Source organism: Tiliqua scincoides, chromosome 2, assembly GCF_035046505.1.
Source record: "Tiliqua scincoides isolate rTilSci1 chromosome 2, rTilSci1.hap2, whole genome shotgun sequence".
Lineage (NCBI taxonomy): Eukaryota > Metazoa > Chordata > Lepidosauria > Squamata > Scincidae > Tiliqua > Tiliqua scincoides.
Window position 1 is genome coordinate 95,525,665 of NC_089822.1, and position 19,826 is coordinate 95,545,490.

General features: G+C 44.4%; 1 protein-coding gene across 2 annotated transcripts in view; it reads right to left on the reverse strand.

Moving 5' to 3' along the window:
- The window catches only part of IDUA (alpha-L-iduronidase), a 58,755-nt gene that overhangs the window by 3,917 nt on the left and 35,012 nt on the right, over positions 1 to 19,826 (reverse strand). For both annotated transcript variants that reach the window (XM_066617848.1, XM_066617849.1), the window contains exons 7-13: positions 18,616 to 18,795; positions 9,837 to 10,053; positions 8,689 to 8,898; positions 7,139 to 7,260; positions 3,736 to 3,861; positions 2,523 to 2,599; positions 653 to 753 (exon numbers count right to left, since the gene is read on the reverse strand). In XM_066617848.1, coding sequence (XP_066473945.1) covers positions 653 to 753; positions 2,523 to 2,599; positions 3,736 to 3,861; positions 7,139 to 7,260; positions 8,689 to 8,898; positions 9,837 to 10,053; positions 18,616 to 18,795 — 1,033 coding nt within the window. The remainder of the gene's footprint in view (positions 1 to 652; positions 754 to 2,522; positions 2,600 to 3,735; positions 3,862 to 7,138; positions 7,261 to 8,688; positions 8,899 to 9,836; positions 10,054 to 18,615; positions 18,796 to 19,826) is intronic.

Consider the following 19,826-nt stretch of genomic DNA (forward strand, 5'->3'; position numbering starts at 1 on the left):
AAACCTTCCCACCCCAGGTGATCCTTGGAAGAAAATATTGGACCACGCTGATCTACAGTTGAGTTCTTGCAGAGAAATAAGTGCTACACTTGAAAACATGAAATGTGTTACCACGGAACTTTGGGGGCATTTGAGTCCATGTAGGGAGTAAATCATTGCAGTCCCCACAGGGTTGTTCTAAAAAGCAAAACTGAAATTCCAAAACTGATTCTAAACAAGATTTCAGAAGGCACTTGTCAATGAACCCTCAAAATGGTTTCAAACCTATCTATCCCAACTTCAAAAAGGACTTTGTAGATTTAGCCAAGAGCTTTTCAAAGAGTGGATGCTGTTCGGAGACTCCGTATTGTTCACGGTTTCCCTTTTCCAAAATTCTCAAGTCTCCAAACTGCGTCTAGAACACAGGTCAATTTAAAAAGTTTGTGGGTTCTGTGAGGCACCTTCAAAAATGAAGTTCAGATGGGCACACTCGCCACCCTGAATCACTGTCCTTGCAGAAAAAACTCTTGGGGAATGCAGTAGGACCAGACTTCCTAAAGTTTTTCTTCAGGGGAAGTTTAAGCTAAAGTTAAAAAAAAAAAAAGAATCTACATTCTGCAATGGTTTGAAACCAAAAAGATCACAAAAGGAACTTAATGCCTATTGGCTTTACCTGGGCTGTAGACCAACATGGTAAATATACTGGCTTTGATGCTTATCTCATGGTATGTTTTCGCATCCCGTGAGTACACAACTTCAAATTTTTTCAGGCACCTATAAGAGAAAGGTAAACACTTATCACTCTGTTTGTGGGTCAAGCCATTTCCAGAGTGGAGAACTTCTTGCTGTTTTTCTGCTGAAGGAAACTGTAGCAAGAATGAAACAAATCTACCCCGAAGATAAGCTAAGCCTAACTGGCATATTTTATAAGCCATACATCCATGTGTTTGTTCAGTACTCAATTCTAAATACATAATGATGGTCTGCACAGGACACTGCCATGTGCTTCTGGACCAAAGGCTGCCTTTAACTCTCACTGAGACAGTCTAGACTACTGGTCAGTGACTAGCTTTGTTGGAGGGCTATGCTGGATGCTGGTGCAGATCAAGTACCCACCTCAATGGCCTAATGAACCCTGTTACCCTGTGTACCCTATTACCATAGATTCTGCTCCTTCCACAGTAAAGATGTCTACTTTTTCAGGTTGCAGGGAGTACAGCCCTCAGCTTAAAGTAACTGGTATGGGGTTGAACATGTGCACTCTGAGGTACACATCCCTCATCCCAACTTCTTTTCCTCCTAACCCTCCTAGACCATAGGGAGGAGGGCCTAAAAATAACTTCCTCTTGACCATACTACTTGGCCCTGGGACTAAATGAGCAGCTTGCCCCAAACCTCAACAGTCAGTGATATAGGTAGAGGTGTTTGTTTCCAGTGAGTAAAAAGGGATTACAGTCTAAGGGCGCAATCCTAACTCCTTATGTCAGTGCTTTCCAGCAGTGACATAAGGGCAATGCAGCTCTGAGATAAGGGAACAAACATTCCCTTACTTTGAGGAGGCCTCTGTGAGTGACACCCAACTGCAGGATGCAGCACACGTCCCATTGCCACAGCTGTGCCAGTGCTGGAAAGCAATGCAAAGGGTTAGGATTGCACCCTAAATCTTTCTGAATGCAAAGGGCTTACTCGTGAGTAAAACAACTAACACTGTTTTCAAACACCTCTAGTTATAGGGTAAATGAACTATTTGTCCAGGACTGAGAGGTTCAGGGTAATTTTGCAGGAAGCTCCTCAACAATATCATGCCCCTGAACAACAGGAGGAAGGGAATTTCTCAGTGGTTTGTTGCCCTCACCAGGATTTCTTGCAGACCTCAACTTGTAAAATGTATAACACCTATTCACAAGCAAAACTGTTTGACACTAAAAGACGAGTAAAATATAGTTTAAATCTGTTAGAGATAATTGGGCAAAACACAGAGATAGCAGAAGTGCAAACCAGCAGCTGCAGTGTGTGGTGCTCAGAGCACAGGGAAGAACGTCAAAAAAAGGAGGCAATACCCAGGGAAGTACCAACACCAGAGTCTATTTACAGGCAGTATTTACAGGTAGAAGGCAGTTCCAGAAATCAGCAAGCAGAGGCAGTCCAGCAAACAGTCCAAGTAGTCAGTAAATCAGGTATCCATCCAGCAGAGATTCATGCAGCAACTCACTCCTACAACTCACCCAGTGGAGTGTGCTTGTTGGCCATTTATACTCCTGTCAGCCAATGGGAAAGGCCATGCCCTCATCCCTGAGGAATGTCACTGCATCATCCTGGGTGGGGATTGCATTAGCTTTTCCCACCTCTCCTTGTTCTGTGCAATGACTCAGCACTTTGCCCTGATTGGTCCTTGCCCCATTGTCTGATAGGTATGCTTACATTTGCTTATACACAGCCACAGTCTGGTAGGCCTGCCTTAATCAGCCACCAAATTGCCTTGCTGTATGGGGCACATACTGTAACAAAATCACACTGTTGCATCTTTTCAGAGAATGACCTACTTTGAATTGACACAGCTGTCTTCCCACACGACCACAACTTGTCCCTTTGTGAGACCGATGAGGCGGACACCACTCACCTGGCAAGGCAGAGGAGCCCAGGGTAAGTACTGCAAGTGACAAGGCTTAGGGCCAACAAAGACATACAGTTCTCGCTATCTGCTAGGATTAGGTTCCTGGAAATCCTAACGAGTTGCTGGGAAATGTTCTATACTTCCGTCACTCATGCTTGTTTTCTGGGTGTAGGTATCAGGGGCCCCAGATGATGTCTGCTGTATGCCGACTGGGGGAATGTCCACTGGGAAAGTGCCACCTGCTTCTATTGCTTTGAAAAAAAGTGAAAGAAAGTAGGTGGCACCACCTTCCTCTTCCTCTCTGTCCTCCTCTTCCTTTTCTAATCCAGGGAATAGATGGAGGGGGAGAAGCAGTGGAGGCAAGTGGACAGGCAGAGTATCCCACACCTATCTTCTGCCTGAAACGACCACTTCAGTTGGCCTTATAGGTGGACAGCCCTTGGGGTAAGGCTTTGTAGCTGACTGTTCATACACCAACCAGAAAGAACCAGCCGCATTGCTCCCTGGCATCCAAGCTAGTGGGAAGGAATGGGAGCAAGAGCCTGAGATGCAAGCAGGAAGGCTCTGGGTGATTTAACCTGCTTCTCCCTCATGACTGAAACAGAAATTGGATATGAGCTGCCCAGCAGGACATTGGGCTAGCTAACCCCCCACCTGCCAAAGTAGCAATTTTTTCGTCCATGAAAGAGCATTATGAGAGCCCCACCTATAGCCAGAAGTGGTACAACTGGGACTCAAGTTTCCTGCCACTGAGAACTAGGCCTTAAAGGCTAGTTCTAGGCCTTAAAGCCACTTCAGAGTGGCGGGCAAGCTGGTGCATGCCCTTGCAGCCTTGGCTATTTTGTCTTCTGAAGATAGCATATTTGCAGCTGGATGTAGGAGAAGAAGGTTCATCTGGCACACAGCAGGGCAGAAAGCGCCTGGTAGCAAATAATGGATCTGAGTGGCTGATAGGCTGGCTAATGGGAACAAAAGCAAACTTGAGAGGTGCCTGAACCAAAATGGGTTTCCAGGCTCCTCAAGCTTCTCAAACAGCAGGGAACCTAAACTGGGCAGAGGGGAAAAAACAGACAGAAATTTATTTGAATCTGACTGAAGTTTCCACAAGCGCCAACAAGCTTTTGACAGGATGTGGTGCTTACCTGATCAGGAGCTGAGAGAGGCCTTGCACAGATGTGGATGAGAAAGACGGCTGGAACCGGGAGCTGCTCTTTCAGCATTAGACTGCCTTCTTTTGGAAGTAGAAATGGTCCTTTCACTACTGGGTCCTATGAGAAACAGAAGGATTCTGAGAGGCAGCTATTCATATACCCTATAAAGATTAACCACTCAGACATGCTAGAAAGTACAGTCTAGTTTCCAGAAGTCACTTGATACAGTTGCATTATTCAAGTCAAGTAATGGGAGACTATCCAGTAGGCCTTGCTATACTGAGCTTCCTGAAGGAACAGCCAAGAAAATAGAACTAAATAGTCAAGGCCAGTTTTGTTGTAGCTTCTTTCCTTAAGAGCAAAAGACAGAAATGTTGAAATGCAATGATTTAGGGGAGACCTGAAGTGAGGATCCTTGACTCCTGTTCTCACACACCTTTTCTACAAAGCAACAGAAACCATGTCACCTTTCCATTTTGACACAATATTTTTTATACTTATTCCTCCACAGAAAAACTAAAACAATGTCAAGATCTGTCTTTAGATTTAACTTATGATGAATATTAGTCCAAAAAGTGATGAATATTAATTCAAAAGTGTACATCTTTATAGTTGATCTCTAGATGAAATAAAAGAAAAAACATGTTTCAACAGACTCAGGAGGGGGCCACACCACAAATGCTGTCATGCCATAATTTCCTGTGAGACTACCACAACAACCTTCTCAACAGTGCAGGATTTGCAACATACCCAGTTGTGGAGTAGAACAATCATAATGTATTGGCCGCTTGGGTTCCAGGTGTAAGTGCTAATCAATGGATAGTCCCTTGCTATGACAGTGCTCACTGGGCTATTGTTGTCTGAAGGTTCAGCTGAGTCACACAATTCTATGTTAACAACTAATTGGAGGAGCCCATGGACTGACAGGGTTCTTGGGGATACAGAGGAAGAAGGTGGAGGTGGCTGGGGTGGTACAGCTAGAAACTGTATGGCTGGGATAGAAGGAAGGGTGAGCATATACAACTAGCTCCTAAGCAGGCTTACTTCAAAACAGAGCACACTTATTTCAGTGGCACTTCCTTTCAGCCTTAGGGCTGCCTCACACCTATTTTAAAAAAATACTCTTAAAAATGTAGAACGGGAAAGCAACACATAAGTATTGGTAAGTGCTTATATTATATAAGTTCACTTGGAAGAGAGCTAGAATGAACTGTGGCTTCTCAGCAAGTGTACACTTGGCAACAGACCCAGGATTATTGCCACATAATGGGTGGAATGGCCCCAGTGGGACAATCCAGCTGAACACAGTGTTGTCTAATAAGGGAGGAACTGCACATCATGAGGAAACCTTCTTAACCCCAAACAATAGAAATTAGGTTCTATTAACCATGAAAAAACAGAACCCATACTTGAAAAAAGTTACACTATGACCATTAAAGACTACTGTTACTACTCACATAAACAGTCTTTTGCCCTGGGCAAGAAGGGCACTACACGGGACAGCCCATTTATCCTCACAACAGCCCTGTGAGGTTGGTGAGGGTGAGAGAGTGTCACTGGATATTGGACTCTCTCTTTGAATTTCTTCTGAATTCCCATCACTCCTCTACTACAATTCCCCTACCGCCTCCAACTCACATATTTTCAAAAATGCATTTGCTGCAATAACTTGCAGTTATTCCTTTAGTCCAGACTATCATGTTTCAAAATACCCACATAACATAATTCAGCTCTCCGTCAACATGACCAGTGGGGAGCAGATCCCCCAGTGTGCAGGCACGTGCTTATACAGGAGTTTCAGGAAGAGATCAAAAGAACAACCAAAGTGATGGCATTTCCACTGGCCTTGTTTGTGAAAATATGGTTACAACAAATATTTACATATCACCCTCAGCGCCCTGTGTAGTCAGATCTACAGAAAAGGTCAAACCCTGCAGGGGGCAAACATCTGGAGAGCATAAAAGGGATGAACAAGTTTTGACAGCTCCCTCCTTCTCTTATAATCCCCAAAGACATGAGCAGTGGGTAAGTAGGATGGAACAAAAAGAGAGACATTTCCCTCACTTGAGACACATTTTGTGGTCTTAGCTGTGCTACAAACCTCTGTTACTTTTATACTGGTTTCTCTCTTTTATACTACTGCATCGTCTAATGATTAATTGAGAGTACGGAGGAGCAAGCCAGAGTGTAGGGACTGGGAGGAAGGGGAGTGACTAGTAGCCAGTGGGCCCAAGCATGTGGTTTCCTTCAGGATTTCCTTGGTCAGGCTCACAAATATGGGCTTCCCAAATTACTTCCCCAAGGAACTACTAATTGCCTCAGAGCACAGGAAGGACAATGGCTAAGACAACTGGACACTTTTTCTATGAGGAAAAGATAAGCGGCTTTTTAGTTTAGAAAAAAAAAGATACAATCTCATTGGAGGCTTATAAAATAAGGACTGGTGTGAAGAGAAAGAATTGGGATGAATGGTTTTATTCATCTTCCACAATATGAGGCATGGAGGGTCATTCCACGAAGCTGATGGGTAAGAGGTTGAGGAAAGAAAAAAAACCCCGTATATTTCACCAGCATGTATTTAACAAGGTGAGGTGATCATTGGGAGCTTAAAGGGCTTCAGGACGATTGGGTCAAATCATGGTTCTTTGATAATGAACTCCCCTCTCCCTCTTGCAGGAGTAGTATAGCTCTGAATACCCCATGCTTAGTAAAAACAAAAGAAGAATGACTATTGCCTTCATGCCTGCTTCTGACTTCCCTGATACAACCGGTTGGCTGCTGATGGAAACAAAATGCTGGATGAGGTGGACTCTGGTCTGATCCAGCAAGGGAGTGCTATCAGCAAGAATGGGGTGGAAGGGCCACCGTTAAGGTAAGGACCAATACTGAAGCACTGAGGGGAGGCCTGACACTTATTGTGTGTGACCTTAAGGACTGCAGAATTGAGAAACGGGGAGATATCAGCTCTGCAGGAGAGGAATTACCATAGCTCAGTAGAAGACCACCTGATTTGCCTGCCGAAGGTCCCAAGTTCAATCTCTGACATCTCCAGGGAGGGCAGAGAAAAATTCCTATCTGCGAGGCAGTGCTAATAAATGGATCAGTGAGCTAAGTAGATCAATGTGGTGACTCACTGTAAGGCTGCTTCGCATGCACATTAATTTAGGCCTCAAAGTCAAGAATTGCATCTCTAAGGGTGAAAGCCACTCCACAATGACCTGAAAACAAGCCCCACTGAACACAATGGGGCTTACTACCAAGTAAGCACACACAGAACAGGTATGGGTGGCTGCAATCTTATCTCTCCTTATTTGGGGGTGAACTAGGATTTATTTCTGACTACAAATGCAAAGGATTGGGATAAATGTATAACCATTTCAAACACACTTGATACCTCAGCATCTCTTATTTGCTGCAGTTGCTTCAGAGAAGGAAAATCTGGAGCTCCCAGTTTCTTCCACTGCAAATATGGGTTGGTCAGGTGGTTATCCAAGTAGTAAGTCATGTACAGAAGGTCTTTTGGAAGGCAAATGGAAAAGAAAATGTAAGATTTAGCTTTAGTTCAAGGTCAGAGTGAGACCATGGCTTTCATATACAGCATTTCAATTAACCAGAGTGATACGTACAAGACCAAGTCAGATTCAAGGTCAGTGCTGTAACCTGGATCTCTAACAAGGACTCTGATGTGCTTTATACATATTATTGATGTGGGTTATTGGAAGTTTGCCTCTGGGACTCCATATTCCAGGGACTCCTCCTCAGGCCCAAGCTGGGAGGGCACTCAGAAGACTACCCTCCAGGAGGTGACATACCTGACCATGCCCCTCAAACAGAGGGCTCAAGCTCTATAATTGAGGACCTGGAACTGGCAGTTCTGCCACCCTGTTAACAAGACTCTCCTTATACTCTCCTATAAGTTCCCAACGAAGGAGACAGAGGGTGTCCTAGGATGCCACCTAAGAATATTGGAGTATGTGAATCTAAGCCTGCTGCTCCTTTAAATTACTGCCAGCCCTCAGTTGAGGAATGGGGATGGAGCATTTGGCAAGACAAATTACTACGTAATAGCCCTTCTGGGCTCTTGGTATCATTGAAGTAACATCTTCCTAGGATCTCTCCTAGGTCCCTGGCCATTTTTATTGTCTCCTACTACTAACTCCTTGCTGCTGGATAATTGTTGCAAAACCGGAAGTGGGTTGAGAATTTCTGAAGCGCGAGAAGGCCTGCAGAGGAGGCGATGGGGTTCCTGCACACATCAGAGGGCCAGCATGACCCCCAATAAGTGGAAACCCTCTTTTTTTCTTGGAGGCAGTGCAATCCTTGCAGTGCTGTTGCCGCCGAGCTGCCCCCCTCCAGCAGTCCCCGCAAGGACTTATTGGTTTCCCAACCTTCATGTAAATACTGGGAACAAGTGTTCTAGTCAATCAGCAGGTATGAGGGGATTAGATACTGTTCCCAATATGAAAATTGGCATGTTTCCTTCAATGGAATTTTTCATCATGCCTAACTTTTGTTAGTTTTCTTTACTCAAAGGTAACATCTAAGGTGCAGCAGTTGTATTTCTGGAAGGTGAACCTTCTCAGATGCTTTGATAAGGGAAGAGCCAGGCTCACCAGTCCAAGTCTCACAGTGGGAGAAACATATGAGAGTGTCATCCAACCATGTTCCTACCATGTCATGGTCACTAGCTGTCCTGATAGGTTAAGGAGAGTCCTTGACAGCTCCTCAGTCATCCAGCACTGACATAAGGGCAATGCAGCTCCAAGCTATGGGAACAAACATTCCCTTACTTTGAAGAGGCCTCCGTGAGTGCCCCCCACCTGCAGGATGCAGCACACGTCCCATTGCCACAGCTATGCCAGTGCTGGAAAGAGGGTTAGAATTTGGGACATAGTTGGACTTATATATGCCAAAAGCTACAAACAATTATAATTACAAAATTACCCTGGTGAGCGGGATAGTTGGTTACATTTATCGTCACCGCACTGATGTTTGAGGAGGTTTGATTATCATTGCTGGAATAGACCAATATGGATGCCTGCCAGCTGTCTGACGGTTGCAGTTGTGCAGGTCTGTGTAGACTGGCTACGACTCCAAGAATATTATAGTCATTGGATTCGTGGCTGTGCATGTTAGCAGAGGCTTGTTCCTCCCCTACATAAAAAACAAAACAAAACTTGAATGCAAAAGCTTTTTGTTGAGTTCATACAGGAATGAGAAACATACAGGACATTTGCAGAGGAGTGTTTTACCACAGTTCAAAAGGTGGTGAATTTGAACCCTACTTGGTTTCAAAACTAGATGACTATCCAAGCTCACAACCAATATCTGAGGACTCAAGGACTCATTTGCTATAGTGTTACATTTATGTTCTGCTCATCTTTTGATAAGTTCAACATGGCATTTTCGCCTTGCAAGTTTGGCCACAGCCTGAAAGATGATTTGGCCTAGATTAGAACATTAACAGCACAATCCTAGATAAGTCTACTCAGAAGTCAGTCCCATTGCATTCAATGGGGCTTACTTCCCTGAAAGTGTTAACTGCAGCCTTAGGGCCCAATCGCATCCAATTTTCCAGTGCCGGTGCAGCCATGCCAATGGGGTGTGCACTGCATCCTGTGGTGGGGAGGCAGACACTGAGGCCTCCTCAATGTAAGGGAATGCTTCTTTCCTTATCTTGGGGCTGCACTGCGGCAGCACCAGTGCTGGAAAGTTGGATAGGATTGGGCCCTAAGTGAGCACTATGGCTTAGTGGGGATATAACCTTAACACTACATTGAAGTTCATAAGAGTCTCTGCCGTTAAAGTTGGCTACTACCATCTCCATCACACTATCTTTTTTTCCAAAACTGGACATATGCCACATCTTAAGGAAACATGGCAGGAGGCTGAAATGGTGGGGAACTGCCACCATTAGAAGGCTCATAGGATAGATGATGGCAGGTAAGGAACTGGCTTATCCCTCATTCAATTGAGTTAATGCTGGCCGGCCTATAAATATGTCCTGCTCCTTGTGTGTGAAAAGAACAAAGTCTTTTATTCATGTGACTTGGAAAGGGATTAGTGATTATTAGAACAAGCATTTGCTGTACCTAGCAGTGCCAGCAAGCCCATCATAGTGAGCACTGGCTTCCTCACCATCTGGACATGTGGTGGCTCTGTGTTGTTAATCTGAAAGCGAGCTGTCAGCGTCCTCTGGGTGAAGTAATGGGGATGGTAACTCAGAAAAGCATTGTCGTTGCTCAGCAGAGTGTAGTTGATGGTGTTATTGTCTTTAGCAATCAGTAGATTTTGATGCTGGGCAATAACCTGAAAAGGAATCAAATGTATTTAACATTTGGTCATAAAATGCTATTACCATAAGATGATACATGGCATAGGTCTGTATTGGAGAACTAATAAGCTTCTCTTTAATATCAGCAATGCAGGAAAACAAAATCAGCTCTTTAGCTTCAAATGATTATAAAGCATAGGTGTGTGTACTTTTCACCAAGGTAACTCAAATTCTGCAACGTGTAATAATAATAAATAATAAAATTTTATTTTTATCCCGCCCTTCTCCCTAACGGGACCCAGGGCGGCTAACAACATATTTAAAAAACAGATTTTAAAAACATTAATACAAGCAGATAAAAACATTTAAAAACACACTACAGAGGCCATAAAAACAGTAGTCAGATTAAAAGAGTAAAAGAGCAGATCACCGAGGAATCAAGCCTGTAAAACTAAAAGATGTATAAAAAAGTTAAGAAGGCCAGAAATCAGATGGCTTGTTTAAACAACAGTGTTTTCAGGCCTCGCCGAAAACTCTCAAGAGAGGGAGCCATTCTCAAGTCAAGGGGAAGGGAGTTCCATAATGCTGGTGCCACTACCGAGAAGGCCCTATTTCTTGCAGCTACCCCCCGGACCTCCTTGGGTGGCGGCACTTGCAAAAAGGCCTTCTCTGATGACCTGAGAGGACGAGCCGGATTGTACGGGAGTAGGCGGTCTCTAAGATATCCTGGCCCAGAGCAGTATAGGGCTTTAAAGGTCAAAACCAGCACCTTGAATTGGGCCCGGAAACGAATGGGCAGCCAATGTAGCCCCCGGAGAAGCGGGCTGACAGAGTCAAACCGCCTGGCTCCGGTGACCACACGGGCCGCCGCATTCTGTACTAATTGTAGTTTCCGAACCGTCTTCAGGGGCAGCCCCACATAGAGCACGTTACAGTAATCTAACCTCAATGTCACCGTGGCATGGATCACCATGGCCAGGTCTGCACGATCCAAGTACGGTCGCAGCTGGCGCACCAGCCAAAGCTGAGCAAAGGCCCCCCTAGCCACAGCCGCCACCTGGGAATCCAGGAGCAGCTGCGAGTCCAGGAGGACCCCCAAGCTGCGAACCTGCTCCTTCAGAGGGAGTGCAACCCCATTCAGAGCAAGTCAATAATCCAGCACCTGCATCGAGGATTTCCGAACCAGGACAGCCTCTGTCTTATCCGGATTTAATTTCAGCTTGTTAGCCCCCATCCAGATCCTCACTGCTTCCAGACAGCACTCCAGGCCCTCAACCACCTGTATACATGAACTGTATACATGAACCGCCTGTATATGTGTATACATGAAACTGACATTATTCCCCCTATTTTGCATAATTTGTTCTGCAATTTTTCTGTTTTGCATAATTTACAGCCCAATCCTGAGCTCCCGCGGCACGCAGCTTTGGTGGTACCGAAAATGGCTGCTGCCGTATCCTGCATGCCTTGGGCTACCGCAGGAGGCACCTCGGTGGCATAGCAATGGGGCTACTCAATTCACCACTGACCAAAAGGTTGGTGGTGAGGTAAAAGCATTCACGTAGGGTGCCGAGCCCCGCACAAATGCTCTGGATCTAGTGGAGTAGAGCTCCACTGGACCCACCTCCCTCCCTCTCTGCTCCCTCCCCCGGCACGCCTCCTCCATGCCCTCTCCCCGCCTCCCCATCATACCTCCTCCCTGCCCTCTCTCCACTGTCCCTCCTCCCCGGAATGCCTCCTCCCCACCTCCCCCCCACCCCCGCTTTCTTCACTGTGGCTCGGTGGTCCATGCAACCGCTGAGCTGCGGAGGTTGGGTGCCCACCCGGCGTTAGCCCAGTGCCGGCCAGTGCTGGGCTACCACAGGTGCTGGCCTGGTGTTAGGCCTCACAAATGTGCCTTATGGCATGCGTGTGCCAGTGGTAAGCCAGTGTGTCGAGCTCAGGATTGGACTCTTATTCTACAATTCTCTTATTCTACTCTTATTCTACTCTGTATTCATGGGGAGGAGTTAGGAACTAGGAACGGCACTACATCCTTACCTTGTAACCAGTGGAAATCATATACAACTCCAGCTTCTGTGATTTCAGCACATTCTGATACTTTCAAACATACTTTTGCAACAATAAGGATGACAAGGCTATCTGTGTGTCTTTGTCTGTGTGTGCATGTGTAAGTAAGTGAAAGCTGAGATTCTCAGCTGTATTTGGTTTTAATTAATTAATTTTTATCCTGCCTGTCTCCTGGTGAGGGCACTCAAGGCGGCTCACAACATCTAAAAACAATACACAAGAATCAATAAATAAAACAAAAACAGTAAAAGCAACAGAAGAACCCAGCGGATCACATTAATAATTGACAATTTAAAAAATTAAATTAAAACACCAGTCAATCAGGTCAGTCTCTGAAAGCCATCCTAAACAAAAACGTCTTAAGGCCCTGCTGAAAGATTTCCAAAGAGGGAGCAATTCTTTGTTCCAAGGACAGGGCCCAGTATCACATCATGTGGCTTATCTGTTCTCCTGCAGAACCACAGCACGTATACAGTCCTGACCTTGAGACTGGAATGTCAATTTTTCTTTCCTCTCATTTACAATTGACAAGAGACAAATACTCATGTTTGACTATGGAAGAATTCAAATCCACACGCATAATGCAAATCTATACTGAGCACTTTTCAAAAACAAAAACTGAATCATAATAATATAGGATCAGTAACCATCCAGAAGCCTTTCCAATTGCTTAAGTTGACCTAATTCCTCAGCCTTGCTAAAATTAGGAACTTAAGAGGAGGATTGCAGTAGTGTAACCAATCAGATGCAAAAGGATTAATGCTACATGCGAAAATACACAGAGCAGAAGGGTACCTTTTAAAAAACGTCCAGCTCTGCATAAAAGAGTTCCATAAAAATGCTTTTAAGATCATGAACTTAGAATTCATATTGTGTCAGATGGAGACTGGGGCTGCTGGCCAAGACAGCTACAACCACTTTGAATATTTTTAGCATGCTTATGTGATTTGTTGGGTCAAGGGAGGGTCTGTAGATTGTAAGAACTCCAGGGGGAAGAGCACAGTGACTCCTGCATTCTGCACACAGACAAGTTACATCCTCCTATATAAGATCCCTGCTAGATGGGGTTCAGTCTCTTGTATCAGAAATGGAGGACAGATTTTGCCTCCATCAAAACAGTTGATCCAAGAGCTGAGCACTTTTACAGGGCTGAAAGACAGCCATTCACTTAGATATACCATTGGGGGGAAAGCTAACCTTACCCTTTCATTGATGAACCCCCCCCCCCAAATATCGGAAGTGAAGGGCATATTTAACTCTTTCTCCATTGTGTCTCAGAATTCAGTGCACTGATTTTGCACCACAGAAATAAATGAGAGTAACTAAAAATCATGGTTGTTCCTATCTTCCTAATTTAATCCATTTAGGCTGCAATCCTAACCAACTTTCCAGCACTGACCTAGCTGCAATGCAGCCCCAAGGTAAGGTAACAAACATGCCCTTACCTTGAGGAGGCCTCCTTGACTGCCTTCCCACTGCAGGATGCAGTGCACCCCACATTGGCACAGCTATGTCAGTGCTGGAAAGTTGGTTAGGATTGCACCCTTATCTGCACAGCCCCCTCCTAGGTTCTGTTTCTTGATTGGACTGGATTCTTATATAGAAAGAAATTACTGTCCCACTGGATGCTCGGACAACTAGTTAGAGTTTTGCATTATCAGTTTTGCATTATCAAAATCAATGCTGAAGGGCCCACAGGAAGTCCAAATAAATGAGCCTGACAGAATGAAGAAAAAAACAGGGGGGATAACGACATGAAAAATAAAAATGTTAAAGCGTTTAGCAATTTAGCAATTAAACCATAAGCAAATAGACATTTTTTCTTGCAAAAGAATATTTGTGGAAAGTTTAATATTTTCCTGGTGCAGGGAAGGTTCCCAAACAAGAACCTTGTTTCTGCCTTCTGTTTCTCACAAACATTCTTTGCCTTCCTCCAAGTCCATGTTAATTTCGTATTTGGACTTACCAGAAACACAACTTGTAGCGTAACCAAGTCCTGCAACCCTTCCCCTCTGCTGCCTTCCTCATGGCCCTCTGAAAATCCTGGTTTGTTTAACCAAAGCTCCATATGTTGCCTAAACCTTGAAACAATGGTTTAATGATGGTTTAGACACCAGGATATGAAACTGGGATCTATGTTGGATTACTACAGGACTCCATTGATTTCAGAATGCCATAATTTCCAAAATGGCAGAATTTACTCACTAAAGTGTTTCCTAAAGTGTGATTTCTCAAGGCATGAGTGTTCCTCCTCTCTGAGCATGTGGCTATTCTTAATTTATTGATATGATTTGAGGTATAGATGTATTTAATGGGTACACATACAGGATGTGGTCTTTCGAAGACATCAGAGTGGGATCTATAAATATATATATATATTTATATTTATATTTATATTTATATATATATATATATATATATATATATATATATATATATATATATATATAGATTTATTTATTTATTTATTTATTTATAGATCCCACTCTGATGTCTTCAAAAGACCACATCCTGTATGTGCACCCATTAAATACATCTATATGTCAAATCATAATGATGGAGAACAACAAACACATATTTTTCAACTGTGTTTATTATATAGATGCATGCATCACATGACACGTGGCTGAGTGTGAATATAGCACCAGACATGCTGGATGCTATATAACATTTGGAGACTCTTAGGCTGCAATCCCATACATACTTTCCTGGGAGTAAGCCGCACTGAATACAGTGGAACTTACTTCTCAGTAAACATGCACAGGATTGTGTGGTAAGCTTCTCAGGATGCACACTCTTCTCCAAACCAGCTGCATAAACGTTCCCATTACCAATATCCTAACTTGAGCTAATGTGATAGCATTATGTGTCATATGGGAAGCAATGCCATCTTGTGTCATTATGCAGCAAGTCCACGTCCTAAGGTTGAATTTCTGCTTGTTCTGTTGAGCACCAGTTTCTGTGGCCTTCAATTTATGCACTGTGCACCTTTCCTCTGGCCGTTTTGAAAGCATACAAACTTGTGAGGCTCATGGACCAAGAGATAATGCTTGAAAACAGACCTTTTGCCCACAAGCCTCACAAGCTGGTATATAGAAGTAAGCTATGGAAACATCCTGCCTAGACCTTGTTCCCTGTCGTTTGATAGCTCAAGAGCCCAGCACAAAAAGACTGTGAAAGGTTAGTGACTGGGGGAGAAAGGCAGGTATTATATACTGACAGGAACAACATGTTACAAAGTCTTAAGTTCAGAAGTGCATATAATAGAAAGAAAAGGCAAGTTTGCCATTTGACTGGAAACTACTCTAGAGGTTTAATTATTTGTGCACACATGTGTAAGGCAAACTTGGGGAGTAGGAAGAACTGGCAGAGTATTTGTACCAAAAGAAGTCAACATTCATCCCACATCACAAACTTCTGTTTAAAGTCTTCTGTGGCAGTTTCTGCTATTTTCAGCTTTGTTGTGGAAACCTTGAAGGGTTTATGTTGGTCTTTTTTTCATAAATCATCCCGCTTTCTAGAAGCAAACATAATTTTAGGAATGTGGAATGTGACATTTTGAAGAAGGCTTTAGAATTGGTGGGTCAGGTTGCCAGGTAAGTGCAGTGGTTGCTTTCAACACACCAGGCTCCACCTTGTTTTCAAGTCTCTAACCTCATTTACCATTACAGAGTTGGATTGTGAAAAAGCAAGCAATTAAGATCATACTAGGGATGATCTCTAAGGCTGGCTTGCAACATTTTTGCAAACGGAAGATAATCCTCCAGCGGTTCTGGTTTGCTCTTTGGCAACTCATTAAGCAGGAACTACAATCAGAAGATTTACTATGTCCTTTGTGGGCAACCATACATAGCTAATGAACAGCATCTGGCTTGGAGTGTCAAACGTTATACAGACGTGCTCCATGAGAGAAGGTTTGTTCATGAAGGGTGGTCTGCATCTGGGCACCAGGAAGGTCAAAGCTTCACAGTAGAGATTTTTTTTGACAATTCTGCACAAAGGCAACAAATTGTGGCTGGCCTTTTTGTTGTGTGTATTGAGATGCTACAGAGTGGCAAAATCTGACATTAAGGCGATAAGAATAGGCCCTCAGTTTGACTGTACTTGTCGTAAGAGGCGACTAAACAGCCACCGGGTAGATGGAACTTGTTAGCCTGGGAAGGCAGCTCATCTGAGAGAAGGAAAACTCTGATCCCAAACCTCCACTGCCTTGTGGCTACATCCAGTTATGGAAAAGGCTTCAGGAGTCAACCTCGAGGCAAAATCCAGAGCCAGAGTCCCTGAGGCAGTTCATGGCCGAACACAGTCAAGTTCTGGCAACTCCTGCGACGCCACTGGAACCAACCGTATTGGCCTCTGCCTTTCCATTGGACCATTTCAGCGACATGGAGAGGGGGGCTTTGCTGCATGGGAAACAGTCTATCCTCAATATCTACTTTACCCAGGCTTTGCGCACTGGAGAGGACACTCTGTTCCAGAACCACCATTTAGAGCGCGATACCATAGTCTTCCGAGACTGAAGGATGCCAACAAGGCCCAAATTCTAACCAACTTTCCAGCACTGGCGTTGCTGTGCTAATGGGATGTGTGCTGCATCCTGCAGTTGGGTGGCACTCACGGAGGCCTCCTCAAAGTAAGGAAATGTTTGTTGCCTTACCTCAGATCTGCATTGCCCTTATGTCAGTGCTAGAAAGCGGGTTAGGATTGCACCCTAAGTTCTTCATGCTTTCTTATGAAGCAGATTGTTAACACTAACACTGAAGAGAAAACATACATTTCAGAAGGTATTCTGAGTAGACTGAGACTTTGCATGTCATTTATTCTGCTGCCTATGTGAGTATTAACAGTCTTTGACCAGAAAGCTACTATACACAATAACAATCCACAGTGTGTAACCAAGGAAGGGGGGGGGGAGGAAAAGCACACCCTTGTTCCCATGCATGCATTCTGAGCTCTCAATGGGCCTACTAATATTCATGTAACAACAAGGCTGTTTCACATATGCAGGAGAGACCATTCTCATCACTTCAGAATTCAACACTAGATTAATGGACTGAATATGCCAATAGATCCAGAGAAAGCCCTGCATTGTAGGGGACATGGGACAATAGCAAAACCCCAATTGAGGTGCAGGATCTCTCACTCACAGCACAACCCTATGCATATCTATTCAGAAGCCAGCCCCATTGGGTTCAATAGTGCTTAACTCCAAGGAAGTGTGTATAGGATTGCAGCCTCAGCCACACATTCATGTGTCCATTTAGTGCTACAGTCTTTGACTGATAGAGAAGGCTCATGTCTGCAGAGCAGTGGTTCCCAAACTGTAAGCTGTGGTTCCCTGCAGAGCTGTGACAACCAGCCAGGGGAACGGCAGAAACCTCGCAAAAAAATCTGCCATCCTATACAATATATAGGATTGTAGCTCTAATGGGGAGCTGTGGCCAATGGCCCAGTAGGTCAAGGGAGTTACCAATCAAAAAAGTTTGGGAACCATTGCCACAGAGCACAGTAACATGGGAAATGATTGAAATGTATATCTGATGACAAAATCATAAGCTGCAAATGTGCTATTGGTCCACTAGGGGGTGCACATGTCATAAGTTATGTTGTTGGTGAGAAGGCACAGGTAGGGCCACCCATACTGTTTATCAGGTCAACCCCAACAGAGTGACAAATCAGCACTATTATATTCTTTACACTGAAAAATTCTGCAGAGTTTGCTTTGCACTGCAAATCAAGAATTTCAGCCAATAAGAAATCTTCGCCTATTCCTGTGGTGTTTTCTGGAACCATCATAGGGACATTTCAAAATAGTTAATGGTTTTACAGTAGCGCGTAATGGATTCAGAAATTCATGGGCTTTTGTTCAGAGTTGCTCATAATATTGAAAGTACAGCTACTTTGGTAAATAAATCCTTCCAGTACATGAGCAGAGGACTCTGTGTGGGTACGAGTGTGATTAACTTACGTTAATCCTTCCTTGCAAGCTTCCTCATTGCCACTACACTGATACTGTAAAGATAAATACTGTGTTAGTTATTATATCACTAGTTACATTCAGCAGGGACTCCCTGGCTAGAATGTTTTACTGCATAGTTACATGAAGACTGGGGAGATCTGGGTTCAAATCTCAGCTTAGCCACAAAGCTGATTCAGTGACTTTGGACCAGTTGCTGAATTTGGACCAGATTCTATTACTCTATTACCAAATTACCAATTTGGACCAGATTCTATTACTCTAAACGCCCCCACAGGGTTGCTGTGAGGACAAAAGGGGGAAAGGATAACTGCGCGCGCTGCCCTGGGCTCTCTGGAGGAAGGATAGGATATAACTAAATAGAGGACTTGGGAGTTTGAAACTTAAATCTTACAGTGACCCAGTTCACACATCAACATGGATGCAAGTGAGCAGAACGTTTGCTCAATCACCAGGTTAGGCTGCATCAGTTCTCAGAGAATGCCAGTTGGGCAGTTCTGCATGAACTGCCACCCCCACACCACACATCCCTGATCAGGAGTGGCCTTACCTTTGCCACCATAGCTGCATAGGTGACATCAGCTCTCCATGGCTGTGGAACTGCCCACCCGACCAATGGGTCTGCCTCATCATTGTAAACTGGCACTGAGGTGAAGTCAGGGAAGAGTTTCTGGATCTGTCCCACTGCTTCGGTTTCTTGCTCTAAGATGTAAAGGGAACTCCCAGCTCCCTGCATTAAGAAACAGCATCATGATCATCGTTAATAAGATACCTAGTCTTTTTTTCATTGGGTTCAATTCAGGTTATAGCAATTTTTTCTAGATACCCATACACACAGATTTACGTTCCCAAGGGACTCATAATCTTGGAAATTTAAGTAATGAAATAACTTATTCTTTATCTGCTGCCACAGTACCATCTCCTGCACCCCGCCCTTCGCAGTCACTTGGAGTGGTTGCAAACCGCTTAGAATGTCCGAGTATTAGTTTTTTCACTCCCTTTCCCAGTTTTCGAGGGGAAAAAGACAAAAAAGCCATCAGATGCTCATAGTGGCACACAACCACTGGTGATTCTGGCCCCTGTGCTACCTGTGGCCAGGATCACATAATGCTACCTTACAGAGGAGAATGCCGCCCCCTACCGTCTTGTCTTGAGGCCTTCTGAGGTGTCAAAACCTCACTTCTGATTTTTGTCTGAAAACAGAAAGTGACATTTTAAGGCCCTAAGAAGGACTTCTGAGGGCCAGGGAGGCCTCTCCGTTAAACAAAAGGCATTCTAAGGGCCTCAAAACCTGGTTTTTGTTCAAAAACCCAAAGTGGGGTTTAAAAACCCTCCAGAGGCCTTAGAAAGCCTCTGGAGGGCCTGGGAGGCAATATGCAGCCTCCCTGGCCCTCTGAAGGCCTCCAGATAGGGGCAATGAAGGTGCAGGGGGAGTGAGGAAGATGGTGCCCCCATAGGTGTGATGCTCTGGGGCACTTGACCCCCTTGACACCCCTAGATACACCAGTGTGCACAACAGCTCCAAGCACGCTGTAGCCCCAAAGTAATTGGTGGTGACATCATTTTGTCAGCACAGTTATTTCAAGGTCAGGCACTTCTGGGAGTGATGTTGCAAGTCACGGCCCTGGGTGCTAGAGAGGCCAGTTACCCCACTGCTGTACTGTGTGGAGAGAAGGCAGGAGAACAAGCTGTGGGAGGTAGAGAAGAGCAAGGCCATTGCTGTTCCTTTTCTCCTTTTCCTTTTCCATCCACCTGTTCTTC